General features: G+C 38.9%; 1 protein-coding gene across 1 annotated transcript in view; it reads left to right on the top strand.

Moving 5' to 3' along the window:
• The first annotated feature begins 283 nt into the window (after positions 1-283).
• KHDRBS2 (KH RNA binding domain containing, signal transduction associated 2) overlaps positions 284-22,462 on the top strand; it is a 328,648-nt gene continuing 306,469 nt past the window's right edge. Inside the window, exon 1 of the mRNA XM_005153183.3 lies at positions 284-405. Within this exon, the coding sequence (XP_005153240.2) occupies positions 315-405 (91 nt within the window). The 5' untranslated portion in view covers positions 284-314. The remainder of the gene's footprint in view (positions 406-22,462) is intronic.

The raw sequence follows: 22,462 nt of genomic DNA, 5'->3' as shown, positions 1-22,462 counted from the left end.
GCCCCGCCTCCTTAGTTAAGGCCGGCGGTGGGCGAGGGTCACTCAGTGGCGGGAGGAGGGGGTGGGGTTGTAAAGGCAGACAGAGGCAGGCGCCGGTTCGCGCACAGTTCCCCCCCCCCCTCAGCTCCCTCTCGGTGCGAGGGGAAGGCGGTACCGCTGAGGGCAGCGCCCCGCCGCGGGAGTGGCGGGCGGGCGGCGCACCTGCGAGCGGCGAGACGAGTGGGGCGGGAGACGAGGAGCTGACCAGAGGCGCGCAGCGAGCCTGTGGGGGCGCAGCCCGGCCCGGCGTGCCCAGGCGCCGCGGCCACGAGGCGATGGAGCAGGAGAAGTACTTGCCCGAGCTCATGGCCGAGAAGGACAGCCTGGATCCCTCCTTTGTTCACGCGATGCGCCTCCTGGCAGACGGTAAGGCTCCGCTCGCCGCGGCCCAGCGGCTGCCACAGCCCCGCCTCTGCCCCAGTGCGGGGCGCTCCGTGGGGCGGGGGCCACCCTTCGTGTCGGCGCACGGCAGCCCTGACCAGGCGCTAACGTGGGAACTCGTGTGTCCGTCCTGGCGTCGGGCCCCGCTCCCCCTAGCCTCGGTGCTGAGGTGGACTTGGCGAGGCGCGGAGCTGCCCGCGGCAGGGCAGTGACAGTCTGTGGGGCTTGTGTGGCCCCGGACGCCGCGCTGGGCTTCTCGCTGGAGGAACCCGTCACACGGGGCTCTGCTGCCGCCGCCTCCGCTGGCAGCGAGCGTGTGCCTCTGCTCCCCGCTTCGGGAAACGGGCTGCTCGGTGGCTGTGCACCGCCTCCGCTGTGCTTTACTGGCCGCTACGGGAAGGGCTTCCGTACTTCATGGTTTTATTTACACAAAGGCAGACGCTGGTTTGTCATTAAACTCATTATTTCTTCTTTCCCATGCTGAAGTAATACGGTCTACATGGTGATGCGATGTGCCGTTAATGGGACACTATTCTAGTTGACTGCGCAATGTCAAGCGTTGATTGGATATGGCTTACCAATTTCATGACACTGTTTCATCCAGGACATTGAGCACTTTCTCTTGGTGTCGTGTGAGGATCCAGAATTTACTGCTTGTAACATTTTGTTGCTCATCGTAATTTACTCTGCTTTCCTTGCTTTGTGTGAGCTAGTTCTACGGGAGATTCTTGAAAAAAGTTTATCATTTAGTATCTTTTTGTAACTACTCAACATAGTTATTGAGTGCAGGCCTTGTGGTACAACATTTCAACTCCTGCAGAAGTGTAACCCAGTAATTTCAATTTATACTTCTGTTTCTTCTGAGCTATATAATAGTAATTTCAAGAATCCCTGTTAAACTTGGATCCTAATGTAAAAAAGTATTAAAGAACACCACATAAACGAGGGCAACCTATCAAGCACTTGACTGAAGCTAACACAAAGAAGAGTATGGTTAGGCCCTTGAGACAGTCACAAATAGAAATAAATGCATGTTCAGAGGTGGTGAATAATTTGCAATGTTCTATTATATCGTAAGGAAAATCATAGTGAGTTAAAACTTGGATTGGCAGCAGTAATTGTCTGTGTCTTGTCAGCAGTCTATGTAATTACTATTGACTGTGAATGAAGATACTGAGTCCAGGTTTTGTTTGAGTGCTTCTGTTTGATAGCTTGGAAATTCAGTATGAATACAGACACGTTTAGCACACTTTTGTCATAGCTACCTTGCTGCTGAAGGGGCAGCCACGCTACTTTTCACAGTTGTTTTTCTAATGAACATATGACAAAGAAAGCCCGTATTGGAGGGATGTTTTTTGCACCTTGCAGTTCGGTCTTTTCCCAGAGGGGGGAGGTATCTACTGAAGTGTGTGCTTGTATGCATGGAGAAGGAGGAAAATGCATGAAGGACAAAATCGAAAGTCTGCAAAGTAAAGTTAAAAAGGGGAATAAAATAGGTGTTTCTAGGAATCAAGTCTGTATGTAAATTGTATTTTGGACAACTGAGATCGAATAAATGGTCAGTTTTCTCATTCCTTCTTAGTGTAGTGAGGACTGCATGTGTTTTAGTGAATTTTTTTAAAGATGAAGGTGAGTTGCCTGTAGCGAATGCTAATGTCAGATTCACACCAGATACCTGGCATTATCTTTCAAAACACCATCTGTCAAGCTTTCTAGAGATTCATTTCGGAGCCTAATATATGATGGCTACTAAAACAGTTTAATAAAGTTAAAGAGTATAGCTTCAAGGAAACAAGATTTAATGTACTCGTTGCTGCTGGATATAAATAGAGGGGAAATGTATAGAACTTGTAGATTTATTTTTCTTTTTGAATGTCCAAAGAACATGCGTCTGTGGTGCAAGGATCTCCGTAATGTTGTATTTCTGGCATACGTCTGAGACGAAGCATTGCTTCCCTACTCTGGATTTCTTTTCTTTAAAATGCAATGTACGCTCAACTATATATATAAAAATAGTGGTGTTATTTTTCTGGTATACTAAGCTTTCCTGATTGCCAGTAGGTTTTGCTTAAAATGCCTAAGTGTGGATTTGAAGGTTTTTGCTTCAGAGTCGAGACCCTCAAGCATTCATGCTGACTTAAAAGTGCTGTGATTTTTCATGTGTGTTGCTAGAACCTGAGGTTGAGGAGAGACATGCTGCTGTTTGAAGCTGCAGATGGGCACATAAGTGATAGTCATTCCAGAAATCTGTTTTAGTTTATGATGCTGGATTTTTTCATAAACATATGACTCCATGTTTTTCCCTGTTGTTTTTTGTTGTTTGCTTGATTTATTCTTTTTCCTTGCGTGTTTTGGTGTACTTAAGTAATCTGTTGACTTTAAAATAAGTTATGTTTGTAATATAAAAATCTATGTCCTATAGGCTGACCTGTGTCAGGTACATGCTTGAATTGGTAGCTATTTACCCCTCACCACTGAGGGATCAATAGAAATTATTTACTTCAGCCATTATTTGGGTTAGAGCCTGCATGGTGCAATGTGTGGTGAAACCTGCAGAAAAGGGACGTTTTCTGTGGCAGAGAGTTTGCATACTTGCCAAACAACACAAAGAAAGATGAGGAATGTGTATCTAAGTGCTAGTACTATCTTAGGTACAGAGTGTGAACACATAAACAAATAATTTCTCTTTAAAAAAAATAAAAAATGAATCAGTGAGGGGAACCTGTGGTGGATTCTGAAACTGAACCCAGTCTCTAAATCTTTAATATAGTGCCTTAATTGGAAGATATTTCCCCTTGGGTCATTACCAGTTTCATACAGAAGTGGTTCCTACATGCTTATTACACTACTAGAAATGGAAAATCCACTGAAGTCATCGAATCATAAAATGGTTTGGGTTGGGCATCTAAGTTCCAAACCCCTTGCCATGGGTAGGAACACCTCACCTCATATATTAGAATATTATACTATTGTTATAGTATAATCTAAGCAGCAATGAAAACAAAAGACCTAAGAAGTAGCAAAACTCTAAAGAATAGGCAGAGAGCTTTCCTGTATTAACTGAACTATTTTGTGTACCAGGCTTTACAGTCACTGGAAGGATTACACTGTTCCATGGATAGCTGTAAATGATTTTACTATAAACTGGTTACAGGTAGTTATTTTCTTAGGTAAAATTGTATTGCTTCTAGCCAGGCGATACCCTGATCAATGCATGATGTCAGATAAGGCTTGATCAGATGAAAAATACCAGAAGTGAAGAGCTTGTTGTTGAGCAGGACCTTTTGCATTTGTGTTTATGCCACAACGTGCTCTAAAGTTCCAGTGACAACTGAGAGGTTCTCCATTCTAGAGCTACTTCTTAGCATGGTAACTAATGAACTGCTTATATGTGTTATTTTTGCATATGTGTAAATGTTAGTTTGTGTTAGGTGTCTATGATTATGAATATAAATATAAATGTGTGACTTTAGCAATGAAGATATGGATGACATAGAAAGCTACAATCAGCTAGAACTGTTTGGGAGTTCAAAACTTGTTTTATATCAGTGTTATTTTTAATAAGTTGAAGTGTCAGCTAATTGTCTATATACTTTTGGAGCAAACAAAATTTGATGTATGTCTGTATATTTATATATGTATGGCTTTGGACTGTCTTACATACTATATTATTAAAGCTAGTTTTGTAATACAAACATAAAGAGCTATTGGAAGAGCTGGCCAAAGTAAGATCAGTGCTCCCCATGGAAATATCAGCATTACTTGGGTAATGAGGTAGCTAATTTCTCTATGTAATGACAGTACAATTGACCTCATACTTTCATTTGGCATTTGGAAGGCAATAAGAATCAGGCCTTTAACTTTAATCTTAAGCCCCTAGGTTATTCCATGTGGCATAGCACGAGTTTGTTAAACCTCCAGTCGTGCCAATTAGACTCATACAGTTCAGTGTCATAAAGCTCCTTGTAGGACAGGGCATGATTATTCAAAATGTGTATAATTACTTAGCCTTTACACTCAATAAGCGTAGTACAGTCTTTCATACAAGCATGCAATAAATGTTCTAGCCTGAAAACTGTTGATGTAATGCAAATTCTTTTTGTTTCATGTTCAGGATTTCAATTAATATGTTGGCTTATGTGGGTTTTGGATTTCTTTGGACTTCTAGAGATTCATTTGTTTTTTCATGTAAAAAGGCAGATTTAGTTAATAAGTGTATGTTTCTATTAAAACCGCACAATAATAATAATTTTCATATAGCAATCTTATTTGTCTTGGCAATTTGGAATGTGACAGTCATCCTTGGCCCAAGATGTGAAAGCTGTTGGTCAAGCCTGTGTCCTGCTAAAGTCAGGCCCCTGCTACTTTTTAATTTTCATAAAAATTTCCACTGAAAACTACTTGAGAGGATATACTTGCAAAATTGATTAGACAGCATAAATAATACATTAGATATTAATATTAGTCTGTGAGCAGTCACTTTTTCTTCTTATAGCTTCTCTTTTCCTGATGTTTATATCAGGTGAGAAGAAATCTGTGTTCACAAAATAGTTTATATTAATCATTGTGTACTTTGCTGTCCCAAGGAATGCAGTGTAAATAACTGGAAGATTAACTTGGGAAACACACTGATTTTTAGAGCATGTATTTTAGATACCTTGGTTTCATTAGAAACTAGATTTACGTATCTGTCATTTGGATCCTTTCCAATAAAAAAGGAGTAATATCCGTGCAAGCTTTAGATGAATACAGGGTACTTAAAATTTCCATAATGCAGTGATGTGCATTACAAACTTGGTTGAAAGCTCACTAAACCTACTGGGAATTTCCTATTGCCATTAGCGTGCTATCAGGCAATAATTACACCTTACACAAATATAATACATTGACTGATATCTTTGTAATAATGAAAATCAGGAGAATATACTGCAGGTGTTAGCACAGAGTTTTGATTTTTAAATTATTTTTAAAGTGGTTGTTTTTTTTGTTTTTTTATACATCATGCTGTGACAACATGGTATGTGTTCATAATCTTAGGAAGTGCTTTTGCTTTGCAGAATGTGATGCAGATGGATCCCAGGTGATAACCAGATTTAGGGAAAAAAAATACTATAAAATATTACTATAATAATACTATAAAATATTAGAATGAATATAACAAAGCAACCTTTGTAAATGTTATGATCCTAAGTTGTTAGTCATAAAAGGTGGGCTTGCTTAAGAGCAGGAAAAATGAAAGAGATTGAAAAGAAAAATAATAAAACCCTCTCAGACATCTGAAGCAGCTTAGGACCATTTGATCTGTGATCTTAGAAAACATGTACTTTGAAACAGTAAATTCTCTTGCAAAGAAGGAATAATATAAATGCATTAACTGAAGGTTAGATTCTGATACTCTTGTGTGGTTCACTCTTTAAATGGTGCTGTTTGAATCTGTGTAGCCTGCTTAAGGCACAATTCAGAGCAAATAGTAGAATTTAGTACCTACTGTTAAAGGGAAGGTCAAAGGCATTTGCAGAGGCTTATCTCGATGGCCATGGCCTCATCAACAGTGTTGCTGTTTTTTGGCAGCATGAATATTTTCTTGGAAGGAGAAGTGTTTTTTATTTGTTCTGGCAGTTACTCTAGTAAATTTCTTTCATTCTTAATCTTCTCAGTGTGTTAATTCAGGGGACACTTACTGTAATCATCCATCTCTTCCCTTATGCCTAAAAAAAACCAACAAAAAAAACCCCCATATAAAAGAATATATATCAAAAGCTGTTGGAGGGTAATCTGCCAGCTATTAAAACCATATATATGTATGTATGCATATACATATATAAAAGGTGGGTAGTTGAGTAGAAAATCTCAGTCAACTATTAGCTTCCCCAGCACTGAACACCTGTGTAATGTGTAGAATAGAGTGGCCATTTCTAACCAGGAGGTGGCATGATTGGGCTCCACATCCCAAAATAGAACTTCATTTCCTAGCATCTTCTGGGAAAGGGCTAGTCTGGCCTAGCAGATATATCCAGTTTTTGTGCACCGGATGCATGGTTTTTCTCCTTTAAGCAATATGCAGACAATATATATTGTCTGATAACCAGATTTTCTCTAGCATTCCTGGGCTATTGAATAGTCTATAAAATTTGATATGATCAGTAGTGACCAGTGCATAAGTTAGGAAATACTGAATATCCACCTAGCTCACCAGAGCAATGCCATAAGAGTGAAACGGTTCCTCCGTGGTATCTCAGGACACAGGTTTCAAGCTCCAAGTATGAGATGTGTTGGGTCTTATTTTAGAACACAAAAATATAGTTGTTGTTTGGTAATTTCTCTCCAAGTTTTGGTAAAATAGGAACATATCACAAGCTATGCCTTGCAGCTGTTATGTAGGATAAACATACTGCCTAGATGAAAAAGCGTTTTCTTGACCTGTAGGTCACTGCAGTTACCTGACACTTTGGTTCAGGGTAAGAGTGACTTTTCAAAAACAAGCAAACAACTGTTTTAGTTTAAATCTAATTTCTTCAAAAGACTGCTGAATTTGAATGAGAAATGGTCATGGTTGACCTCAAATACACATTTTTCTTTTAAAAACTTTTAAGAATAAATAGGTATTTTCCTTAAGATTTTGGGGTGTTAATAAAGCATGCATAATAGAAAAATTGTGGTGTGCATTCATCTTCATGTTGCATTTTTCATTTTTTGGGTGTATATTGTAGCACAGGGTTAGGAATATCATTGCTCCCTATCAGAATAAGTGAGGAAGCAGAGAGTTTTGAAAATGAAGTAAGTAAAGTAAGGAACTTTAGTGATGCTACAGTGCAATCTTTGGCTGTATAAACAAATAAGGACTCTGCAGTCTGACCAGAAAAATGGAAAATGTTGATACTCTGATAAAGGTTTAAGGTGCATAGTATATGGAGTTTTGACCTGTTTCTTTCTTGTACAATATACCTTAAGTGGATATATTATAAAATGTCCATCTGTAAGATATAGACTAATGCTGAATTTCATTCTAATCTTTGAGATAACTAGGTGAAAAGTATTTTTAAGAAACGTGTATTATTATTACTTTTAATACAAAATTATTCTTTTTAAATTTGCAGGCAAAAATAATCCTGGTTATTACAGTCCTATGTAAATCCTGTCACATTTTAATTAGAATCCTGCTGGAAATGAGTACAGCTATTTCCTAGTCCTAAAAAAGGACTAGAACTAATAAAAACTATGAAGGGAAGTTAACTAAGGCTTTCAGCAGATTAATAACTCCACTAAACCCCCCAAAACCTCATAAGAATAACTTATGCCTGTTTCTGATTTTACAAGTTTTGCTGTTAAAATGCAATATTTCAGTTTGAATACTGAAAAATTTATCAAGTGAAATTATAATAATGTCAATATTGTGATGTTGAAGACCATCCACATTTAAATAACATAATACAAAGTTTTGATGGCTGCATGTGCTGTAACCAAAGACAACTTTAAAACTTCAAACACTCAGCTCGAAATGGGTATTCCTGTTTGTTCTTGGGCTAGCATGATCCAAAGCCTAAAAGACACAGGGCAGGTCACTGCTGCCTTTGAGTTTCTCTGTATGTGATGAAGTGTTCATCAGATGCTCTAGCATCTGTTTCTTGTAAAGGTTGCACCAAAAGATGTAAACCTCAGAAGCTTTTGATTTATAAAATACTTTGAATTTTGGAAATTGATGTAGGTGTTGGGAAAAGTAGTATTTCATGCTGGTCTGTAAGAGATACATTAAAATCTGCATTCCTCCTTGCCTCTGCTTTGGATCTGGAAGGAAAAGAATTCTACTACTTTGATAATAGAAGCAGTTTAGATTTGCTAACTGGTGAAGGCAGTCTTCAGCAAAAACAAAAGCAGGGATCAACTCCCCTGGCTCATAATCCGTAACTTCCAAGAGCAGCGTTACAAATTGGAGAAAAAAATTGTTTTCCTGGGAGGTGTGAGCACTGAAGAAAAACAAATCCTCTCTTTGCATATACCCCTAGTTTAATGTTCCCTAGTATTCAAACATATGTTTTAAAGCTGTCTTTCAAATGCTTGAAGTTAAAGAACTTGCTATGAAATCAGGAACTGTATGTTTTGAAAATGGCTTGTGGAGAAATTGAGAGTTACTTTCTTGTCTTTCATTGTGTAAATTTTTATGCTCTGTATTTGTTATAATGTAGGCTCATATGATTGATTTTTTTCTGAGTATTCTTAAGCAGATCAATTTATTGCATTTTTTGTCTTTTTTTGAGATTGCAGTAAGAACTTGGTGTCTCTGGGGCCTGGGCCACATATCCTCTGGGGTCAGAACATGAGTTCAGCTGGGGAAAGAGTGAGACACTATTTTTCCTAAATACTTAGGACTGTGCTAATTTGCTGCAGCTATGAAGCTGACTCCTTGACTTTCCAATTTGCAACTTAAATTGATTTTTTTTTCCCCCAGTTCTACTGAAATGAGCATCACCAAACTCTGAAGTGATTTACTATCTTTGAAGTTTGAAGGGTAAATTAAGGAATGATGAAGTGAAGGAGAATTCCAAGAGACCTTTCTCCCTCCCTGTGTTCAGTTCAGCAGGAAAATGGAGAGCTAATTTTGGTAAATGGTACTTATTAGCCTGGTGTATCCATAGGACTGGAGAGGTATCTGATAGATAAGGCTTTCTCACAGATACATGCTTGCATTTATTTCACTAATACTTGTATGCAAAGCAGTGGGCTTTACTTTAGCCCATTGTAAAATTTAGAAGTTCTTATACTTATATGCTCATATATTCATATATTTATCTTCTTCTACATCCATTTATTGTTATACTCAAAAGCCACTGATGGGTAATTTGCCATGCTTAATTCTTATATTATGTGGATTTTTTTTTCCAGATCCTACACATTCCTATTTAACAATATCATTGTTCTGTCTCTGTAAATACACTATTACAGAATGTCCTCTAACTTGTCCTAATTCTATTTTGTTCGGTAGGGGTCTTCAGATGATGCGTTTCTGCTGTTACTGGAGTGTTTGGTTTGTTCTTTGCTTGTTGCAAATGATTCAGTGTAAAGTCGAATGGATCAGGTTGTGAAAATCCCATAAGAAATGCTTTAGTGATTAGTGGAAAAGGAAGGGGATCCATAAGACACCAGAGAATGTGGGAAAACAGGTGCTCATGTTACTGATTTTGTTACTCTTCTTTTTCTGGAAGACTAAACTGTGAGTTTAACCTGGATATGTAATAGCTTATGTTGGGTTGTGCATGACAAAAAGGTGTTCATATGAAACCAGCTTGTTAGAATACACAAGCCATCTGTTCATCATGAAAATACTTTTGCTGGCTGTTGTGGTTTAAGTCCAGCCAGCAACACAGAACCCCGCAGCTACTCGCTCACTCCTTCTCCCCTTCTTCTCCCTGTGCCCGGAGGGATAGGGAGGAGAATCAAAAGAATGTAACTCCCATGGGTTGAGATAAGAACAGTCCAGTAACTAAGGTATAACACAAACCACTGCTGCTACCACCAATAATAATAATGATAAGGGAAATAACAAGGGAAGAAAATACAGCCGCTCACCACCTGCCATCTGATATACAGCCGGACCCAAGCAGTGATCTAGCCCTTCCGGATAGCTGCCCCCAGTTTATATAGTGGGCATGACGTGCTGTGGTATGGAATACCTCTTTGGCTAGTTTGGGTCAGGTGTCCTGTTTCTGCTTCCTCCTGACTTCCCCTCCTCTCTGTCAGAGCATGAGACTCAGAAAGTCCTTGGTCAGTGTAAACATTAAGGAGCAGCAACTAGAAACATCGGTGTTATCAGCGCTATTTCCAGGCTGAGAGTCAAAAACACAGCACCGCACCAGCTACTAAGGAGAAAAATGACTGCTGCTGCTGAGCCTAGGACACTGCCCCACAGTGTATGAACTATCAGAAATTATACATCAGGTGCAAGGGAGAAAAGAAGACTTTTTCCCACTGCTGTAAAGACTGAGATAATGTGGTTTTTTTTGTTTGTTTTGTTTGTTTGTTTTTTAATGATCAGATGCCAGTACCAGCTTTTGTCTATAACTTTCCAGCTCTTGACAGTTCACCTTTGTCTCTTCTCACAGCCCTTAAAGTTTTTTTTTTATAGACAATGTAAAACTAGAATGGAGAGAAGAACCACTAGGGAAAAAGTAACAGAAAATGCAGGAAGGGTGGAAAAAGGAGAGGAAAAAAAGTGAAAGATTATAAGAGACAGGAAATGATTCAGAGAAGAAGATTAACATAATGAAGGGAAGAATTAAATTTTGGATTAATGGGTGTAAACTGTTCTGTTTAGGTCTAAAACTGATGAAAGCATGAAATATTGAACCTAAGGACTTCTGGAAGCTTTCAATTGAGCCTTATTTAGTTAAAATGGATAGGTAAAAGTAGCTGCTAATAAACATTTGAAAATGTTGTTACTTTAGAAAAACCTAAATCAATTTCAACTCTTCCCGAAAAGCTTTTCTGATTAGTTATATGTTTTTGATACTTTTCTGTTTTATGTGATCAGAGACACACTATACATGTCTACCGTATATATTAAATTATGCAATAATTAAACACACCCATCTATTATTTATAATGATACCCATTTTATACTAAAAAGCAATGGAGAACTTCCTTGTAGTGAACAGATTGAAGTGATAAATACGGAGTTTCTGTCTTTGCTTTTGTAATAGAGCCTTCAGACTCTTAAGTGTTCTAGTGCTATGAGCTTTGAACTTGGACTTTTATTCATTTGTATTAGTGGTCTTATTACAAATGAGAGACTGTCCACGTTCTGCTATTTCAGTGCTGCTTTTCCAGGTTGTTCCTTTGCATTGCCTTCTCCTTGTAACTGATGGCTCCCTCAGCCTTTCTCTAAGCAGCTGGTATAATTAGTGAACTTCACAGCCTCAGCCACTTTCATTATGTTTTACACTCTTCTCCTATCCTCAGAAGCAGTGTGAAGAAGAGGAGGTGTTTTGGTTTTATTTCACAGGAGACCTGAGCTGGAAGTAAAGGTGGCAGCTTTACTGGAAAAGAATGTCAGAAATGTTGAGTAGAAGGCGTTATGGTGGGGGAAATGGCAAGTAACTGGATAGCGTATGTTTAGAAGGGGGGAAAAGTTGATTGGTGAGGGAGCTCAAAGATGAAGCAGAGCACATGGAAGATGTCAGAATGAAAATTAAATTGGATATTTTATTTCGCCTTTGAAGTGCACAATTTTTATCAAAGTGTCGTGGTTTAAAACAAAGTCCACACACAGCTCGTTCACTCACTCTCCCCCCTTGCTCCCCCAACTCCCGGAGAGTTAGGAAGGAGAATCCAAAGAATGTAGCCCCCATGGGTTGAGATAAACACAGTTTAATAGCTAAGGTATAACACAAATCACTCTTGCTGCTACTACTACAAATAATGATAAAGCCAATAACAAGTGAAGAGAATACAACATCTCACCAGCCACCGACCCATAACTCACCCCACCCTGCCCGACCGAGCACCGACCGGTACCTCCTTCATCCCCCCAGAGCTCCAGCGCTTCTGGGTCTCTCCCGGTTACATCCTGGGCATGACGTGCTATGGTATGGAATACCTCTTTGGCTAGCCTGGGTCAGGTGTCCTGTCTCTCCTTCCTCCCAGCCTCCCCTCCTCCCTGGCAGAGCATGAGCTCAGAAAAGTCCTTGGACAAACCAAACATTTGAGCAGTAATTCAAAACATACTTGCTATCAGCAGCCGTTCTCAGCCTGAAAGTCAAAACATGGCACTGCAGCAGCTACCGAGAAGAATGACTGCTATTGCTCAAACCAGGACACAAAGTGATATACTTCACTTGCTACACGTTCTACTTATCCATGCACACAGATGAGTAGTTACTGGTTATATACATATTTTTTTCTACCCCAAAACAGTGGTGCATATAATACAGTAGCAGTAAAATAGTGCACTATCTTATGGAAGGATCTTCTGTCATTTGATTTCTCATGTTTTAGGCCATAACCCTGCGTCTGCCCCAGTGTGTGGATAATTCAGTGTAACACTGCTAAGGCTGCTTTGAAAAGATGATGGTATTTTTGAAGTGATGGATGTTTCAAGGCAGATTGTTCCAGGACTAGTGACTGCAATATGTCTTGTGTCCATAGAGATATACTTAACTCAGGTGCTGGAATTTCTGAACATTCTGATGTATTCCTACGTTAAATATAATTCATCTTCTGACAGAAATACGGTACAAAGTGTGTGAGTATTACCACACCTAGAATTATTTAATAGGTTCTCAGGGTGAGATGGTGGTGTTTTGTCCAGCCTTCTGGGGTTTCACAAAAGAAAGGTTAGATATGCCGAGATTCTGCTGAGAAAGGTGTTCAGCTGTGACGTCTGCAGCAGATAAGGGAACAGCAATCTTCAGTGATGTGAGCACCAATTCACAAGCAGCAAACTGTTCTTTGTCTTTAAAACAAATTTCTGTGCTATCGGTAAACTGCAAAAAAAAAATAAAAGGTGATAAAAACCAGCTTCAAACTGCAAATCATAAAAAGGTTGCATAAAGCAATGGATTAAAAAAGGGGTCTTGAGTGGCAATTTCAAGGTAAGATTGTTTTGCGTATCAATTTTTGCATTTTACTGGCTTGCATGGTGAAAGAAAACAACTGGAATGATTCTAATTGAGTCACTTAAGCTTAAATCAGCATTAATTGTCTCATCTTATGTAATGTAATTTAAAAAAAAATATACACACATTTCATAATGCGTTGGAAAGCTATGGTAAAATTTATTGTAAGGCTTTTCTGCCTAGCACTAGTACTTGCAGTAGTGCTCATTAAATGACAATTGAGGTTCATTCAGTGGTTTAAAACAAAGTAGTAGAATGAAAATTAGGAAAAGATACAATGCAATAAGATTATTCTCCCTACCTCCTGATTGCTTAGTAGATTCTACTCTGGATGTCAGAAACATGAAGTGTTGAAGTGAATCATCTAACTGAAATTTCAGGTAAATGTTTGTCTTCCTGTTGCTAGCACTGACGTGTAGATGTGTGCTGCTTGTATCTCGTGGGACAGGTGTATACCAGTGAAAGCCGTGCAGTCTTACTTCTCCTGGTTATGTAGGTCAGTCTGCCTTTTGGAGTTCTGTTCTGCTAACAGGCAAGGTGTGCTACAAAATGACCACACACTAGCTGTTTAATATGCGCAGGTTATTAAACAAGTACACTAAAGCACATAAGGATATTAAAGCAAAGAAGCACAATGAAGCAGATCAGAGATCTATATATAGGGAGTAAAGTACAGAGGGAAATTAGTAATGCATCAAATCATTACTGCATAGAGAGAGCAGAGGTTAAAAAGAAATACATCACCAATTACCACACAATCATCATACAGGCCCACACTTCAGGCTGGGAAGCCCTGTTGCAGCAGATGCCAGGAGTCTCAGGTAATTGGGAAAATTCCTACTGTGGTCTGTCTACCCATAGGTGAGGCTTCAGATTTGGCTACAAGAGGATTCTGCTTTTATACTCTTGGAAAAACAACCAGCTTTATATCAGATAAATAATTGTTTATTCCCGGGGCCCTGAAATTTCTTACTATCTCCCTGTTGTCTGCACTGAGAGTGTTGGTCAGGTGCCCTGGTGCAGTCAAGTATGGACAGCTGCACATCTGTGTTTTCCTGCCTCTTTCTGAACATAAACATATATACTACTTCACTGAATAAATACAGTTGAACAAAAACATTTGTCTCTGTCATTAGTGGGAATGAACTCTCAGCTGTGTTCCCATCCATAACAGGAGTATAATGCTGCTCTCCTCCCTTTCACCTGTTTTTGTTTGTTTCTCCAGAAAACAAGGATTTGGTATAGAAGAGATGCTGTGTGTTGTAGTCTTGTCCCAGCATTAAGCTGGATAAAGACCAGAGCTGGAGCTTGACTTTGGTTGACTTAAATGAAATTTTGACCATATGTAGCACTCCAAGTCAGACTGAGGTGTTTGTTCACTTCAGTTTCCTCGTATAAATTAAAATCCTGGGGGATAGATTCCTGCATTAGTTTCTGGCAGTGTGAGCCTTACTACTAAATTTTTTTTTTCTTTTCTTTTGGTAGTGTTTTCTTCATTATTTGTCTTATTTTTTAACAGTGTGGATCAGAATTGAATTTTAGAGCTATTTTAAGAGGCCATTTTTTAAATAATTTTTTAAATTTTTGTTTTCACTGAAGGGTTATTGTCTGATATCTATCTTAAGCCATATTTCTCTATAAAATGACTGAACAATGAATTACTACAGAATATTCCATGTCAGATACAGCAGATTAATAAACTAAAAAAATTGATATGGAGCATATTATACTATGCATAATAACATCTTCTCCTTAGGTTATTTCAGGAAAGAGAGAGCAATAATCTAGAAAAACCCCAAGTTCTTGCAGCTTTATGGTTCAATTTCTCCTGCCCCTTTCTCTCCTCCCCCCCCCCCCAGTCAACACAATCATAATTTATTCCAGAGGGATTTTTTTTTTCTTCAATGTGACAACAGTAAGGGTGTTTTTCCGTTTGACTTTATTTTTGACATGGGCTAAAAGCCTTAATGTTTCCCTCAGTGCAAATACTAGGTTGATAAATTTCAATGAACGTTCTATAATCCGTCATTGTGGTTATGTTCATGTATGCCTTCTAGCATATTCTATTTAGAAATCATTATCTTGCAAACTTAGAGTAAGATTTTTCTTTTATCCCAAGGGCTCTACCTGAAGTCCGTAAAGTGCTTGGCCTTAATGCTTTATCTTAATATAGCAAGTGAAAATTTATTCAGCCATCGTGTGATAAGCATTCTCTCCAGTAACACTGGCAGTATGAGTTCCTGTTTTATGTGAAACAACATTATATATGGCTTTTGTTCCACTCTGGTTTTCCTCAAATTCCGAAGAACTGTAGCTGCCAGATCTTTCCAGACTGATTTATGGTCACTTTTAGCTCAGATTGCAGTGAGAATATCTAGGTTGATATTTGTGTCTCCTATTGAATCCTGTTTATGCGTAGTAACAGTTATTACATGCAAAGTACAAAAGCTGTTGACCCTTAAACTGTTGTAGGTGGGATATTTCGGTACATTGCAAGCTGTCATGTGGCTGTTTTGGTCATGTTTATTCTGCAATACTTAGAAAATCAAGATTGTTTTACTACATATTTTCTTTTGTTGTTACTTCATATTTAGACTTGCTTGTTTTGTACTTTGGGCAGGACTGGTCATTGTTGGTTGCTTCATATGGTTGCATGAGGTGGGATTTTGTTACATGGTTCACTGTCCCATAGTACTTCTGTACCTTTCCATTTGTCTTGAGGGGCACACAGCTGAATTATTGTCTCTTAGTGAACTCTGTTTAATTTACTGTGTTAATTTTTTCTCCTGAATCTGCTACACTGCTTCTCGAGTCTTAACCCAGGTCTATGACTCTTCCCCAGGATGGTCCAAATCTTTGAAGTTTTGTGTAGTTCATCTAAATTTTATTGTCATTGATCTCAAGAATGGTTCTTCCTGGGAGACAGCAATGGGTGTATTGTACCTAGGGTGTTTGTTTGACACATCATGTAAGTTCCATGGTCTTTTTAGTTGACTTCCACCTTCCTCCAGTGTGAGGTTTGGCCTCTACAGAGCTCTTTCTTGTATGTACATTCCAAAGTGGGTGGATTTGTTTATATGCCAAATTCAAGCTATTTCATTGAAACCTAAAGCTGTCTTCAGACAGTTTTTCTGAACATCTTTCCCCAGATTTGAATTTGTTTTTCTCTTACCTTATGATGGTTAATCTCTACTGTTGAAAAACATGTTCTTCATCCTTAAATATTATTCAAGGTGTTCTACACTGTCGATCTTTTAGCAGTGTAGAAAAATGTGACTGGACTTTATTTTTTAGGTTTTTTTTTAGCAGGTTCCTGTTTTCTTTCCCTTGCTGAAGTTAAATGGAAGCTATAAATAATGTCAGGAGTGCCTGAAGATGGGATTTGGGGGCTGTGAACTCACTGACATTTTATGGGGAAAAAGCCTACTTCAAAATTGTTTGACATTCTCCTCGCACTATAAAAAGCACTGAGTTCTATCAGAGTCTAGGAGTGGTGGCATTAGGTATGACAGTATTTAAGAAGATAATAAATGTCAAATAAAAATAATGAGTTCATATGTTGCTTAGCTCAGAACAGAAGGCACAGATAAGAAAACCTGAAGCTTTCTGGTAAAATTAATAGGAAAAAAACTTGACCTTTTCTGAAACATGCCACTAAAATTCCTGAGGAAAGCCAGTGAAAAGCTGGTTATCGAGTGTCTGCTATGTCAGACTTGTCAGATACTACAGCAGTGCAGTAAGGAAGAAGCTTACCTGTGAATGTTCTAGCAGCATGTATAGGGTTTGTGCATAAAGAAAGACTGTGCTAAAAACTGAATTGGAGACTCCAGAGTTAAATGGCTAATATATGCTAAATTGCTGCTCGAAGTGGCTTATTAAAAATGGTATTAAGTAATGAAAGCATATCCCTAAGTCGAAAACTTACATAGTTCTTCTATTACTCTAAATAATTAACTATGTTGTGAAATTACGCAGTACTACTCAGTAAATTCTCTTAACTCAAACTGCTGAGAGTATCTGCGTTACATTGTTTCTGTCTTCAACTAGTTTGCACAGCATGCTGCTGCCAGTGGTATCCAAGTGATTTTTAGATTTTGCAAGTGAGCTACACTTCAGTCTTTCCAAGACATGAAGTTTTGAGTACGTCTTTCAACACCAGCTTTGTTCACTAGTTCATTATTTGGGGATATGACTTCAACCATTAAATACTGAGTGTTACTGTGTGCTCATCTTAGAAGCTTTCAGTCCAGACAGCAGCTCACTATTCTTTTTTTTTCCATGGAAAAAGTGAGTGAGTTAAGGTAAAACTGTCTCATAGCCTGTGAGGCATCTCTGTTGCTCATAGTATTCCATAAGGTACTTTTAAATCTAATTGACAAAGGGCCCTCTGGAATTTAGTCCCTCATTTGAATGCTGAGTAATGTCAATGCCATTACAACCTCATGACCTCTGAATTCTAAAATTTCATCATCCCTTGTGATTGCAGTGTATTTAGCCTGAGGTGCATGGACTGGGAAACGATGCTTGGTCTAGAGGCATGTCATGGTACTGCCAGCATAATGATCTTACTCTGAGTAAAAGTTATTCTGAAAAAAATAAAAACAGTGCCATTTTACAGTAACAGTTTATTGGAGACCTTTAAAAATGATTTTCAGGTGCTTGCTAATCTTGGTTAAATGAGCTTAGGAGAAGTCTTGTAGGATGAGAGTGTTTCAGTACTTAGGCAGGCAGAAATCCAAAGATGAACCTATCATAAGCATATTGCAATTACTTTAATCAAAACCTGACAACAGCCCTGTGACGTATAGAATTAACCTTGTGCTATAAGTAAATTGAATGAACATCAGTCTGAGAGCTGATGCAGCATGTGCCTCCTTGAGAAAATCTGTGAGGGCATGTTTTGAGGAGCATAGTTACTGTTTGTGAACAAAAGAAGTATTATTCAGGGGCTGAAATAAATAATCTCTTTGACTGTTGGTATTGCTTCATTTGAAATGGCTGAATAACCCATGCCCGCTAACCTGCTTTTGGGTGCCATCCTTCTAATGAAACCTCATTCAATGGGCCTGTTGGGTGCAAAAGCCTTATAGTGCTTTCTTCTTAAGAACTGATGTATGCCTGTGACTTAATCTGCATAGTGGATGTGGGGGAAGTCCTAGTATTTGTTATTTGATATATATGTACATATTTGCATAATCAGTCAATGTTTTCCACCTTTTAGTGGGGATCTTGCATGTAGAAGTTATGAAAAAGAAAGTAAATATTAATTAAGAATCTTTTTTTGTAATTCTTGCACTCCTGAATTCTTGTCCTATGCCTTGTGGTGCCCTTGTCTCATTTAGATTGCAAGGTTTAGGAGGCAGGTGTAAGGTAAATGCAGTGTTGTAGTATATACAGATGGTTTTTGTCACTTATTGTTTGTCGGAAAACTGATCACTGAAAAACTGCTTCTTGTAAATTTCATCAGCAAGGTTGGGAGTGTGTTCTGGAGATGCCCCTGTCCAAGTGTCATTCTGTTCATATTACCTGCTCATTCCAACTTTCAGTTTGGTTGAGAGCTCTTTCCTGTGGTCATATCTGTAAAAATGCTTTCCATTGCCATCTGTAATAGGTCTGGTTGATAACCTTTGGTCTTTTCCAGTTAAGTGTTGAACCCATCATCTCTCCAACTCTTCTCTCCTTTAATATATTTGATTATTTCTGCAAGTGTACCAACCAGTAGCTAGTGCATCCTGGTCTTGATAGGAAGGCCTTCCTGCTCTCACAATGGGATCTAGACTGCACTGTTCTTTCTTTTGCAAAATAATATAACCCAATCACTTTTAGTGTACTTCTTGCAACACCATTATCTTTTCCCAGTCATTTCTTTGTTTCTTAAATTGCAAACTGTTTCTGCCCGCCTTCTGACCTTATTCTACATTTTGTGCACCCTCACATTCTATTTTGACTTCAACAAATGTCAAACCCATTAAGTTGTAAAGCATGTATCTTCATCGCTCTTTCATCATCCTTCTTTCCTCAGTTTTTCCAAATGAGGTACTGATTTCACAACCTCATAAAACTAAGCAAAGATACAGTAGCATCCTGCATGCTTATCAAATGTACTTCTTTAAAACCAGCATCTTGTTTTTTTTTTCAAATTAAACACTAATGTATTCAAATTACTAATTTACAGGGTTGCAGCAAAGAAGACTGTAAATGGGTAGGCAGGACAGTGGGGGAGAAAAAGGGAGAGTGCTGGGCTTAGACAGTATCAGTTTCCTTTTGAGCAAACAAAAGGTTTTGAGCAGAGAGAACCAGCATGTGTCTGAAGCACCAGAGCTTAGTTGAGTGGGTACCCTGAAGAGTAAGTCCATAAAAATTGACTTGTGTGACTAAATAGTATGTAAAGAAAAATCTACAAAACCTTAAACTCCTGTACTGGTAATCAGAGGTGTAAAATGGCAGTAGTGTGATAGGCTGGATTATCAGTGAGCAGGTACAACAGATAAGGTAGTGCAAGCAGCAAAGTTTAGGGCAAAACAGGGTTTCAGTAAGGTCATAGAAGCAGGAAAGTTTTTACATGTGTATTTTAGTGTAATATGATGAAAGCTGTAGGGGAAAAATACTTGGATCATCAGCAGGAAGAGTTCTGGAAATACATCTTACCATGCTGAGAAAATGCTAACAGAGCTATGCAGGGGCATACCACATAAATATACACCCAACACGACTTTGCTGCTTGACAAAAGCGAGAACTACACTTTTCTTAAAAAATAGTACTTTGCTGCCATTAAATCCTCTCCATGATGAGTTGACAACATGACACCATCTCTAGCTAGGTCATTTATGTTATCTTGTTGGCAGTTAATCACAGCTTAATATTCCAGCTTTCTTCATAATAGATTGATTTTTTTTTTTAATTAACTGATTTGGCGGGTGGTTGTTTTATAACACCTATTCTTGGTGCTCTTATCTTGCTACCACTACTTGCTCTTTCAGTGGTAAAGGGCAATTCATAGAAGATTTACTGAGGACCCAGCTGGGAATCTTCTAGCACCAGACTGCCATGTGCATTTCTTTATTATTGACTTGGTATGGCTGCTACACTGCTCCCTTTCAAGAAGGGTTTTGTCTGGCTCTTTATTTTTTGCTTTGACAGTAGATCGTGTCTGGTCAGGGTTTTTTTCTTCTATTTTAAACCCCACAGACTCTGAAAACATGGTCTTCTCCAAGAGTTTAATTTTGTTTTATTAGGACATTTGCTGTTGATGCTCAAGCTAAAAGCATGACAACAATAATCTACCTTTTAAACATTTCATACAGAGCATGTACACTCACTTGACACTGACATCACTTTTCTTCCAGAACTATACAAAATGTGAAATAAGAGGAAGTCTTCAGTCATGTAATACAGGATGCAAAGGTAAGTACCAAATTATACTTTTAGAAGTCAAACTTCATCAGTAAGGAATGCAGTTCTTTCCTGTTTTAAATTTCACTTGTACCACTATAGTACAGCAATCCAGGTACACAATGTCCACTGCTTGACCCATATACTCTGAGCAGATTACTTTGTTGTAAAAGGCTGTCAGGTTTGTCAAGTACAATTTGCCCCGATGAATCCATGTTGGCTTTTGTAATTATGTTCTTGATTTGCCTTGAGATTTGCTCCATAATATTCCCAGGGACTGATGTAAGACTGGTGAGCTGATGATTTTCTGGATCCTCCTTTGAGCCCTTCTTGTAAATTGAAGTTTTGCCTTCTGGGTAGAAGTGTTCTGGGTCATGCCCTGACCTCCATGACTTCTCAGGGGTTACAGAGAACCAGCTCTTAAAACCCTTGTGTGGATATTGTCAGGGCCGATGGATTTGTAGGGGTCAATCTCCTGTAACACTTCACATACCAACTCTTCCTTCACTGACAGTGGGTCTGTGTTTTCACCAACCTGTGTTTTTCTTCCCAAGGCATGAAGCCCAGCAGTGCTGATAAAGACAGAGGTGAAGAAAGTGCTGGGAACCTTTTGCCTTTTCAATGTTGTTGGTGACATTCACCTCCTGCTTAGCAGAGGACCCTTATTTTCCTTCTGTTTCTGCTTAATGTTTATTTACCTGAAGAACCCAGGCCACTTGTTTTTAATGTCTCTGGCCGATTTCTATTTGAGCTGAGCTTTCACTTTGCTGACTGCATCTCTGCACCCCCTGTCAATGTAGTATTCAGTGGGGGGTATTCTCTTTTCCATCTCTGGCATGCTTCTCTTGGTTTTGAGCAGACTCAGAAGCTCATAGTTAAGCCAAGGGGATCTTTTGGTCTGCCTACTTCCCTTGCCTTTAAAGGGGATGAACTGCTTTTGTGGTTCCAGGAGAGCATTCTTGAAAGTCTCTCAGCACTCACTGTGTCCATTATCTTCCATGGAAGCTTCGTATGGAATCCCTCCCTCAGTAGATACTACTGAGAAAAGTGTTATGAATAACAGAATTTTTGTGGAGTGAAGAATAAGCAGTAAGCAAAGGACAGCAGAACATTGGCCCTTGAAATAGTAAGAAAGTATAGAAGATTTACAGGAAATACACTTGCTCAAGGAATAGACAGATCAAAATGGCATGCCCTCTAATAAAGTTTTGTTATTGCAGTACTGTGAAGCTGTTTCTTTTTTCTCTTTCACAGCAAATCATAAACAAGAGTGTGCAGAAATGTTGGGCAGCTGAGTGTTGGACTTAGTAAGCAACAGAAAAGGGAAGCAAGGGAAATGAAAGCAGAAAAATTGTAATGCCACTCTGGGTCAGCATCTGGGGAATTAAATTCCAAGAGACCTGTGCACCATTGTGTGCACTGTAAAAAGCCTGTTCGTTACATTGGGATGAAGAGTGGACTACTGGAAGTCTGTAGAGCAAATAAAGCATCGCTTCCGATAACACATGCCATTTAGGACACATACTAATATGGATGGATGGATGTGGAAGGGCAATAGTGTAAGCTTTACCATGAGCCGTACTGGCTGTTTTTCCTTCTCAGGTAATGAACAATGCAGAATTGAGGAGAGCCCAGTTTATTGACTCCACATTGTGGATACCTCCTTAGTGGGCTCTCTGCTGTCCACTAGCATATAATTCTTTGCTTACAATGATACCAGTGTTGTTAAATTCTGTTTGTTTGATACTGGAATTCTATCTCCAGGTTCAGAAAGGCTGTTAACCTAGTGCAAAAGCTTGAAAAATGGTTTCATATTGAAACTAATGCAGGTTGGAGTTGTGCTTATCTCTAGTGATGACGGTATTTTCCAGCTGGGTGCCTATTCCTGTTTGGCTTAAGAGTATTAGTATTCAGTAACTTGTCAGGAAAAAAACAACATCTTGACTGCATGCTGGAGCTCTTCTCTGCAGGAAGGAGGCCAGCATTTCATCTCTAGAGTCTAGACATAGAAAATGTTATGTCTTTTAAGGCACGACAATCT

This window comes from Melopsittacus undulatus, chromosome 3 (genome assembly GCF_012275295.1).
Source record: "Melopsittacus undulatus isolate bMelUnd1 chromosome 3, bMelUnd1.mat.Z, whole genome shotgun sequence".
Classification (NCBI taxonomy): domain Eukaryota; kingdom Metazoa; phylum Chordata; class Aves; order Psittaciformes; family Psittaculidae; genus Melopsittacus; species Melopsittacus undulatus.
This window is presented reverse-complemented; position numbering and strand designations above follow the sequence as displayed.